Below are 11151 nucleotides of genomic sequence, written 5' to 3' on the forward strand. Positions count from 1 at the left end.
TTTTTCAAATAAAGCTTGTCAATGTAGATATTTTTATGTCAGTTTCATTTATGCAATTCTATTTCATAGTAGATTATGAATCATTTTTGAAATAGGCCCTTCCCTGATCTTTGGCATAGGGTAGAACTTCTTCCCTCTTGTTATCACCTCTCCTGAATTTTTGGTTTCATTTATGCAATTCTATTTCGTAGTAGATTATGAATCATTTTTGAAACAGGCCCTTCGCTGATCTTAGGCATAGGGTAGAACTTCTTCCCTCTTGTTATCACCTCTCCTGAATTTTTGGTTTCTTGGAGGGTTTCTTGTCATGTGAGCTTAATTTGCATAGCCACTTTGGTCTTACAGGTACTACGGCAAGTCCCTCACTGTTCCAAATAATCTATAACTGGGATCAGTTTGTATAAGCTTGAAGTTCTACAAAGATCCGCTTTGGAAAAGTTTAATTTTGAGGGTTCATAGTTTTATGCACATACCTTATATTGATTGTTTCAATTTTTGACTCTCTTTGTTCACTTGAGACTACTCTATCTGATGCACATTTTATAGGCACTAATTAAAAGTCATATATGTTAACCTAGACATTACCCAAACTTGAGACAGTGTAGGGCTACCACATCAGGGCCCAATGTAGCATTTTGGGCCGAACGTGTACCATTTAGTTGGAGGACCAAAAAATGTGGTACAAGCCCCCCTGGCCTGACACACTTGGCCATTTAGAGTGTAAGCCTGATGATTCTAATGCAACCAGACCTAAGTTTGGTGAGCTTCTCTGATTATGGGTAATTACACAACCTGTTTGACCTAGGTGTTTCCTAACTGGTTTGCTTTCCTAGATATGAATATGCACACCCTAAAGTTTTCATGATTCATTTGAGTTTCTTTCGTATATACAGAAGAAGAAATTTGATACAAAGCATGTCTTTGTCACCTACAGATATATACTTGAGACTCCTTTATATCTGTCATCTAGACTACCGTACCCCTGATTGTCATTTCACTTAAGATTTTATTTGGTATATCTTGAGCATATCTTTTTGGTTGTCTAGTCTTCAGTTTTAGAATTCATTTGGTTAGGAAGCCTTGGTTTCAAAGTAGAAAAGGAAAGCTTGGCAAGAAGTATCTCCAAATGCTCTTTTGACTTAATTTGCATTTGAGAATAGCAACCAGTTCTTTGTCTGAAGTAACCCGATGTTTGTGACAACTTGTTTCTACTGATTCCTTTTTCCAAATACTTAATTTTAAGGTGCTTGAAAGCAACTTTAGTTTGAATTTTGAAAGTAATATTAGTTGCTACATGGCCTTCATGCTTTATCCTAGCATCCTCTAAAGAGTGGATTTTAGATTTTAAATGCTTTGGTTTCCATTTATTTTCGTAGCATCTTTGAGTAATTGATTATCTATTAGTCGATAACATATAGGTTATTTTGGTTCCTAAATTCTCTCTCTCTCTCTCTCTCACACACCACACACACACACACACACGGAGACATCCCTTTGAAACTGACTGTTGTTACATCAGGAAGGCTGTCCAGTTTCTTGAAACTATTTTTATCTTACAGGCACTTCGTCCCCAATCTAACAATTGGAGCTCCAGTTATTGAGAGTCTGCGGAAGCACACCAAGTATAATTTCCTTCTTGATTTGTATTTTTGAGCTCACAACTTAAAGTTATCCAGTTTTATACCTATGGTCAATAAATGTGCCTATTTGGTACATGCCTTTTTTGTTTTCCAGGGCATACTTGGACTGCCATCTTATGGTTACAAATCCTTTAGATTATGTGGAACCATTAGCAAAAGCTGGTGCATCAGGCTTCACCTTCCATATTGAAGTGGCCAAAGGTGGTTAAGGGATCTTTCTTTCTTTTTTTTCTGCCTTCAGCATAGTGCTTTGTATGTTGAGCATCTTATAATGGTGCAGAATATTGGCAAGAGCTTGTTGACAGGATTAAGACAAGGGGCATGCGACCTGGTGTTGCATTGAAGCCAGGCACTCCTGTGGAAGAAGTTTATTCATTGGTAAGTATCTTCTTTACCTGGATATTCTGGTCTTGTAACATCTCATTTTTTTAAATAGTGTTGTCTTAGGCTCATTGGCTTGAGAAAGATGTGCCAACCTAAGTTTTCTGCATTGATTGCTGATTGTAATTTTAGTAAAGACAAAAAGAAATTACGCTTATTACATTTAGTGATGAAATTTTCCAAGCTTGTTTTAACCTGATGTGACTCATACAGAATAACATGATTACCGCTTTTTAAAAAAAAAGTAAAAAATCAAGGTGGTTGTTTCTAGATCCAAAGCATAGAATGTTTCAGGACCAACCGGCGATCTACTCTTTATTCCCCATTTAATGGTTAACAATAGGAGTGTAAATGAGCCAAATTTGAGCAAGCTAGGCCTCAACTCGGCTCGGCTTTAAATTGTGTCCTGCCGAGCTCGAGCTTGAATTGAGCTAGAAAAACCTGGGTTGAGCTTGGCTCATTATTTATGGAGGTAGCTTGAGCTTTTGGCTTTACAAGGCTGAGAAGGGCAGTCTAAGGGTCAGCAAGAGACCGGTCTTGAAGAGAAAGCCTGGATGGGTGGTGGGAGGCTGGTGGTAGGTGGTAGGTGGGAAGAGTAGGTAGATATGGAAGGCTGTGGAGTAGGAGCCTCATTTGAGAAGAATAAGAGAAGAAACAAGGAACTGCAGCAGATCGAAAAGACTCCACCACTGGCACCATTATAGATGGAGAGAGAAGAAAGCAAGGAGAGATGGGAAACAAGGAAAAGAAAGAAAGTAAAGGAGGAGCTCATTGGACCTAGATTGTCATGCTGTAAGGAGAATAAGTAGAAGAAGAGGGTGAGGAAGGGACCTTCTGTCAGATTAGGGCCAGCCGCTGGTTGTTGTCTTCCGTGAGATATCTTAACCCATGAGCCTCATCTTATGCTGGATCTGAGATATAAAGGCACAGCCGAGATAATATGTACTTCATTATTAGGGCCACACACCTAGTCGTCGTGTGTCTCAAGGAAGATAAACAAAAGAGTACAACAGCCTAAAACAGGAGCTGAGAAAATGCAAATTAGAAGGAATGCTTTCACAGATAAATAACAAATTAATAATATATATCATTTATATTTATTTTCTAAATTAATTTTCGACTCATGTTTAGCTCGTTGATGTTTCAAGCTCAAAAATCTAGCTCGTGTTCAGCTTGTTATTAATTAATGAGCTTATTTTGAGTTCAATTACTAGTCGAACATGAGCTGCTCATGCATCTCATTCTTTTGCAAACAAGTTGAGAATTCACAGACGTTGAAATGCAACTGTGATTCATATTTAACAAGTCTTGTATTTTATGAACTGGAATATATGCTATCGGACGGTGTAAACCATGGGATCTTGATGGGACTGTTGATTTTGCAGGTGATTTTTAGTGAAATTAACTTGATACATGATTTTTGCCTTTATGTTTTAAAGGTTGAAGGAGAAAATCCTGTAGAACTGGTTCTTGTTATGACAGTGGAACCTGGTTTTGGTGGTCAAAAGTTCATGCCAGATATGATGGACAAGGTGCGTATACTTTCCCTGTCATGTTACTGATATTGCTTATGTCCATTATGGTCATCCTGGTCAAATTTCTTGTTTTTACAGGTACGCTTGTTGAGAAAGAAGTACCCTTCTCTTGATATTGAGGTAAAGCATTCTCCTCAAGATGACCCTTTTTTTTGGCTTCTTTTTGGGTTTGTTGTTGTTGTTGGTGCTGCTTTTTTTTTTTCCCCCTTGATGGCTGGTATTTGGTCAAGAATGCCTTCTATCGGAGCCCTTTCTTATTTATGGATCTTTTGGTTCGTGCCAAATGGACCATCTATCACAATGATCTTGAATCCCAAGATGCAGATTAGCTTATTCTGATGTGATTCACTCGATATTTAATGTGGTCTTGTAATCTGAGCACATAGTAGTACTTGCGTATTTACTGATTAAGAGAAATTACTTTTTATGTTAATACTACGGTGAACAACCAGAAGTCCTTCCTTTGTTATGATTATCCACATCTGATGTTTACATTAGTTGGTTACCCATATGCACTCGGAAAGGATCTAACCTGGATCTGATCTCAACTTGGGACAAAAGCTCATGGATCTATCCATCCATGTCCCAGTGTTTAGGTCTCTTCACTGATTTGAATTGAGTCCAGGGATTGAAAAAAATTGGACCTGGAAAAATAGGATCTGGAAATCTATCTTGGAAAAAAGAAAAACTACTAAAACAGTTTTAAATGTTTTACCAGACCTGACTAGAAAAGATACCCACCTGATCGAACCTGAAAAAATTGAAAAAAAAAAGGACTGCAGCCTCATGGCGATCTGTTCCAGTCAGATTGCATGTCATACTGAAACCTGGAGCTGTTTAATGCATAGATGCTAAGACCATATACCATGCTTATAGACTGTTGTTATGAGACCAATTTAAACTTGTGTAAAAGGCATGACAGAGAACTGATGTTCAAGTTGCTTATCGGCTAGTTTCTTTCAGAAATGGATTTTTTTTTTCCTTGCTTTTTCATGGATATTACAAGGAGTTCAATGTTTTAAGTTGTTCTAATAGCATCATTTGAATGTTCATATAGGTGGATGGAGGCTTGGGTCCTTCAACCATTGATATGGCAGCTTCAGCAGGAGCAAATTGTATCGTAGCAGGAAGTTCTGTATTTGGAGCTGCAGAGCCAGCACAAGTCATATCTATCTTAAGGAAGAGCGTGGAAGTAGCTCAATAGAACAGTTAATCAACTTGTTGAATTGTTTGTCATACTAGTCCAATCTACATCAAATATCCATCCAAATAAAAACATGCAAGACAAAAGCAGCATATATAATGCATTGTCGGTAAGCTTCATAGAGGAGCATTTTAAAGGTGGCCTACTGTCGAGTGATGATTGAGTGTTGATCGTAGGCCATTATCGTCAAGGCACTAAATGTAATGATATGATTGGGGCTAGGTTGGGCAATTATTCCATTGTTGTTGTCTATGTTATATTTTTCGATCAAACACTAAGAAAATGAAATAAGTACCTCAAGGTGAGGGGACCTCATCAGCAAGAAATAAGAAGAATCATCTCTGCAATGGAGCAGCAGGCTACATGACCTGGGCACAAACTGAGAAGCAAGGTTTGTCTTACATTATGTCCATGTTTGATCCTGTGCAAACTACTTTTAGCCATTCTTGTGCATTAGGTTTGTTAAAAATCCACAAGTTTTCACAAACTAGCAGGACTTCGGAGATCCTAGGATAAGCTCTAAGTTAAGCTGCTAACTAGTATTTCACTAACATGGCCTCTCCATTTCATTTATCAATGGTATGTGAGGTGGCTAACCCAACTTCAAAAAGTTAGTTTGAAAGAGTCTGAGATTCAATTAGTTCAGTATTCATTGCAATTCCCAACTATTTTTGTTTTTTTCGGTAAGCCAAATCCCAACTATTGGTTAGCTTGCTTCATGTGAAGCCGAACACCATCGAGGAAGTTAGGTCTATTGGAAATAATATTTTAAAATAATCAAGGGTTTCTATTAACACAGTCAAAAAAAATCAAGCAATGATGTTAAAATTAGATATATTTGGATGGATTTCATGTCTATATATATATATATATATATATATATATATATATATATATATATAAAGCATAACAAGTGAGAGGAGTGGTTAATATGAGGTGTGAGAGGACATAATAATAATCATTGGATCTACAACGATTTAGGTGAGTGTTACGGTTGTCCAAATTGTTCAAATATTTTTAGGTTTATTCATTCATTCTTTTTTTTAATTTTTTTAACGCACATGCGACGTTCATCAGAATCACTGATGGAATTTAAGGATTATTATTATGTTTCTCATATTAAATCACTCTTCTCACTTGATATGTTTCCTATATTTACATACGCATGCCGGCACGCACGTATGTATATATGTGCATACATAACTACATATATACATAAAATTTGGCGACTTTCAAAGAAAGGAGAAATGTGATGCATAGTATTTTTGTTTATCTTATTATTATTATTTTTTTAAAATTTTACTTCGTATAATTAATTTTTTTTAATAATTGTTGTTGTTTGGGAAGAGGGTATTATTAGTCTTATATTGATTGTAAGTAAAAAGAATTTTGGCTTATATGGGATGGAATCTTTTTTCCTACATAAGGCGCATTTTGAATGATAAAATCGTGAGATCTCATGCTATAACGATGAACGACCCATTCGAGCACGAGCCTTTGACCGCAACAATAATCATTTTTTAAGTAGAAAATGAAAAGCATGCTCAGCAAATAAAACTTCAAAATCAAGCAGGTAAACCCTGCAACCATAACCTTTGGATTCTTGCTGGTGTAATTGTTGCAATGTTTTAAAATTTTTTTAATGGTGTTCGATTTTTTAAGATGCGTTTGGTTAACCATAAAAAAATATTTTATTTATTTTTTGATTTTTGAAAAGTCAAATTCAAAATGCAATGTTTGATAACATCACGAAAAATAAAAAATAAAAAAATAAAAAAATAAAAATAATTATTTTTTATAACAGTAAATTTTTTTTATTTTTTAAAATTTATTTTTGCTTCTTCCGACCTACCCTGACTCCCCCAACGCTCGCCACCTCCGCCCCCCTCTTTGGCTCTCAACATACCAATATTCCAGCTCTTCACCTGCACCACCGATTTCCTTCGCCTCGACGCCAGCTCCATGCCCATGTCACCCTTGGAGGCCTCCAATCTGATGCAGTTCTCACCGCGAGGATCGCCTTCATGTACTCCACTCCAATGATCTTCGTGTTGCCTCCCTTCTCCACCGCACTCCTTGCCCCTCCTCCCTCCTCTTCAATGCCCTTATCCGGGGCCACTCTCTTTACAGCATATCGGAGGACATCCTCAAGCGCTTTGATGAAATGCTCTTTTTTGGCCTGTTGCTCGACCACTTTACCTTCTCATTTGTGCTCAAATGCTGCACCGATGTCGGCTCTGTATCTTTGGACAATCTGTCTACTCCTAGTGCTTGAGGCGGGGCCTTGAGCAGGACCTCTATATAGATAGCTCCTTGATCAATATGTATGCTCAATGTAGCGAGATCAATGATGTGCGTCACCTGTTTGATTTAATGAATATTAGAGACACCTTATCATGGAATGGCCTCATTGCAGGATATATGAAAGTCGAGGACTTTAAGGCTGCAGAGGAGTTCTTTGCGGCATTGTCTAGTACAAATGTCGTTTCGTGGACTGCGATGATATTAAGGTACTCTCAGAATGGGTTGGCAGACCGTGCATTGACTTTGTTTGAGGAGATGCGGTAGGGTGGTAATGATGTGAAGCCGAATTGGATGACAATTGCAAGCATGCTCCAGCTTGCGCATACTCTGCTGCGCTCAAACAAAGTGTTGAAGAAGCAATTTTCTATCTTAAGGAGATGCTCCATATTCTTTATAAAAGTAAGCACGAATTGTTATAGCTGCATGTGCAATTCATATTTATATTAGGAAGAAAGCACGATAGGATAGTTTTTTTATTGAGTATGCAGATGAAATATTATTGTTGAAGATGAGATTGATGCCCTATCCAAACTACTACAAGTATTGATAGGACTACTAACTCTCGATGAGAGATGGGTACAATTAGAGATAGAATTGCTAATAGATTAACTCAAGCATATGGTTTGATTCGGTGATTTGGATTTTCTTTTTTAACATATAAAATAATAACAAAATATTATATACTTATCAAAAATATTTTTTTATTTTTTACTTTTTGTTTTATAGCAACTAGTTACCAAATATATTTTTTATTTTTATTTCATAGCCAAAATAAAAAAATAAAAAATATTTTTTAAAAAATAAAAATAAAAATTATAACCAAACGCATTCTTAGTTCGCAAGCACCCAACTTTTTGGACTCAGAAGAACCAATCTGAGACACGCGCACTGCATTCTGGTTTCTGTAATGTTTATTAACTACTGCATAAAATTAATAAACTTAAAAAGAAGAGATCAAAACTGGTGGAATGGTAGCCTCTGAAAACTCTCAAAGAGTTGCATGGCGTGACTTCTTTGGACTTGGAATTTAATGTGGTTGGTCTTTCGGTTATTAAAGCCAGCAGCATCCATGCAAATGCCACTAGGTCACTAGGTGGTGATCACAAGAAGGAAAACAACAAATGAGACCACCAGAAAGCTCCAAATTAAAACCTTTGTTGGATCTCTTCTCCCAATCAAAATCCCCCACGGTTATTACCTTTCTGGCTCTCTCTTTTCCTACTCAGACAGTCTCATCAGAATCAATAAACATAGTCGAAACAATTTCAATAAAGTCAGAACTCTGCAACTGTTAATTTCGCTTATAAAAAGTTCCTAATTTTATGTGCCTAGATTATTATTTGTCTTAATGAATAAGTTATTTCAGAATAAAATATGGTGAAAAGGTAACAACCAATGATTATAAACAATGTTGGATTTGATGAAATAATTATTTACTGAACAAGACATTATTTTTGTTATTATTAAATTTAAAGTATGGTTGTGAATATGATAAAAATTAAATAATAATTTCATAATTCATAAGAATTTGAGGTCTCCTTGTAATTATAAACCTTGTAAAAAAGAGTGGAGGGAAAAACTGTTCCTTGATAATCTTAAGGTTGCATTTAGTAGCTGGCAATTTATTCAGATTGCTGGCAATTTAATGTGGTAATCTGGATTACTGTGTTTGATATACTTTTGGATGGTAATCCAGATTATCTTATGGGAGACAATCTGAATTACATTGGAAAGGGTGACTATCCAGATCATCATTTTTTTGATAATATTGCAATACAAATTTTGGATAAAATTATTTTTAAAAAAAAATCACACAAAACTCATTGCCCAACCCTCCCTCACCTCCTTTACGTGCACCCCCAGCCCGCGGCTCCTCCATCTCCCTTTGCCTGCCCGCGGTTCCTCCGTCCTTATCTCCCAGCACACCTCATTGGCTCCTCCATGCCTATCCCCACTACCCCCACGGTTCCACATGCGTCTGTCGCCTCCTCACCCCTCTAGTGCCCGTAGTTCCTCACACCCTTGGTTCACCACTTCTCCACACTTCCACCACACCTACACCACTCCAGCTACTTTCCATCAGAGAAAAAGAAGAGCATCATGATAAAATTATTGGAGATATTTTGAAAATTTGATTTCACATTATTGGTAATCTAATTGTCATACCAAATATGTCAATCAAATTTTCAGTAATTTTACTATAATATTACCTATGCGTACCAAACACAGTAATCAACATTATTATCAATTTAATGATGCAATCTATCTTGAAGGCAATCCACATTATCTTTCAAGATTGTCTGGCGATGCATCAAACACAACCTAAGAGATCACATGGTAGATCTTTGGAGTCAGGATTGAACAAATTTGGAGCCAAATAATACCCGAAATTTAAGATGCACGGGTTTCACAAGGATCCAAGCCAAAACCTAGCATGCAATTGGATAATATGAAATTTGTAACATTATAGTTGTTCAATCCCGACTTGAATGAACCCGATTGCACCCACGAAAGTTTGGTCAAAAGCTCAGGCATAGTTCTCTGAACTCTATTTGAATTTTAATAATTTTAACACATAATTGAATAACTTTACTCAAAAAGGCATTTGTTCAGTTGCTCAATTAGTTGAAACCTCTCCATAAGCTCTTGCCTATGGAGTAAGTTACAGGGTTCAAATTTTAGGTATTGCTCAAGTTCACCATTAACTAGGTTAAAATAGTTGTTTCCTTTCTACGAATAGTTTAACTAGATTAAAACTGAATAAATGCAAAACAGATGCTTCTCAAATTTTTGAAATCCCAGATCATCCTTCATTATTGGGATTTTATTCAAATGCCCAAATATTTATTTGGCTAAACAACCATGAATAAAACTAAAGTAAGTAGACCTTATCCAATCTTACAACAAAAGAAAATAGAATGAATTTAGATTTATGTAATGTAACAATCCAAGATCTCATCCAAAAAGATCAGTTGGAAGGTATTATTTAGATTCTCGATTCTATATAAGTATGCAAGATCTTGTTAATGAATAATCAATGTAGGACTTAATACACGTCTGTACGAGTTTTCACATGCTTTTCTGCTTTAAGTCATAGCATTCTTATCAGGTTAAGGATTTAAATTTATACTTCTATTTATAAATACTACGATTGGCTCGTAGTCAACTTCACTAAATCTATATTATAGTATCTCCTAATCCACATAACCATCAGCTGAGTCGACTTTGATAGCATTTGTAATAATACAGGATTTCATCTAAAAAAGCTAGTCGGAAGATATTATTTAGGTTTTCTGATCCGTACAAATATCCAAGATCTTTCCAATGAATAACCAATGTAGAACTAAATATATTCCTGACTGGATCCACTTACTAAACCCAACCTAGACTAGCCTTATAAAGAGGCATGAATTGAATGGAATCCAAAGCTAGTTTGGTTTGGATCTGGATCAAGCTAGATTTTGACCTAACTAGGCCCCACCTTTAACTCTATCAGCATACTACCTACTTGAACTATTTAATGTATGGTTTCCATAGACCACTTAGTCTAAACAACCATCACTCTTCATGATCCAATTTGCTAAGATACTAAGCAAGATAATTTGTAATTACAACCAAAATCCTCGTCACCACTTTGAATTATTAGGATACATATTATATCTATATAATAATAGTAAAACAATACATGGATATTGAGAATGACATTTCGTATTGACATGTAAGATTATAAAATATCTTCCACAACGTCACGTGTCAAGTTTTATTTTTTTAAATCTATATAATAATAGTAAAGTAATACACGAGTATTAGGGTGATATTCTGTATTGATATATAAGATTATAAGATAATCTCCACAACATCAATATCAAATTTTATTTATTTTATTTATTATATTTTTTTAAAAATAAATAAAATATAAATGGTATGATAAAAAAAATCTATCTATCTATTCTATATAATAATAATAAAGTAATACATGGATTTAGGAGTGGCATCCTATGTTACATGTAAGATTATAGAATAATCTTCCGTAACGCCACATATCATTATTATTTTTTTTATTTTTTATATTTTTAAATAAAAAATA

General features: G+C 35.6%; 1 protein-coding gene and 1 long non-coding RNA gene across 2 annotated transcripts; both read left to right on the forward strand.

Moving 5' to 3' along the window:
* Positions 1-1464: 1464 nt before the first annotated feature.
* LOC105049672 (ribulose-phosphate 3-epimerase, cytoplasmic isoform) lies at positions 1465-5122 on the forward strand. Its single transcript, XM_073261990.1, has 6 exons — positions 1465-1622; positions 1735-1841; positions 1921-2018; positions 3461-3553; positions 3635-3676; positions 4614-5122. The coding sequence occupies exons 2-6, from the start codon at positions 1757-1759 to the stop codon at positions 4758-4760; spliced, it is 465 nt and encodes a 154-aa protein (XP_073118091.1). The 5' UTR covers positions 1465-1622; positions 1735-1756; the 3' UTR covers positions 4761-5122.
* Positions 5123-6627: 1505 nt separating this feature from the next.
* LOC140859704 (uncharacterized) lies at positions 6628-7681 on the forward strand. The gene is made up of 2 exons (XR_012143408.1): positions 6628-7084; positions 7177-7681. It is a non-coding gene; the product is annotated as an uncharacterized lncRNA (long non-coding RNA).
* The last annotated feature ends 3470 nt before the right edge of the window (positions 7682-11151 follow it).

Source organism: Elaeis guineensis, chromosome 8 (assembly GCF_000442705.2).
Source record: "Elaeis guineensis isolate ETL-2024a chromosome 8, EG11, whole genome shotgun sequence".
In the NCBI taxonomy this organism is placed as follows: Eukaryota; Viridiplantae; Streptophyta; class Magnoliopsida; order Arecales; family Arecaceae; genus Elaeis; species Elaeis guineensis.

Bases quoted from the DNA above. Each gene is read 5' to 3' on its own strand.
- LOC105049672 (XM_073261990.1), top strand. From the start codon at position 1,757: ATGGTTACAAATCCTTTAGATTATGTGGAACCATTAGCAAAAGCTGGT. The intron at 1,842-1,920 runs GTGGTTAAGGGA...ATAATGGTGCAG, and splicing joins CCATATTGAAGTGGCCAAAG to AATATTGGCAAGAGCTTGTT. The intron at 3,554-3,634 runs GTGCGTATACTT...TTGTTTTTACAG, and splicing joins TGCCAGATATGATGGACAAG to GTACGCTTGTTGAGAAAGAA.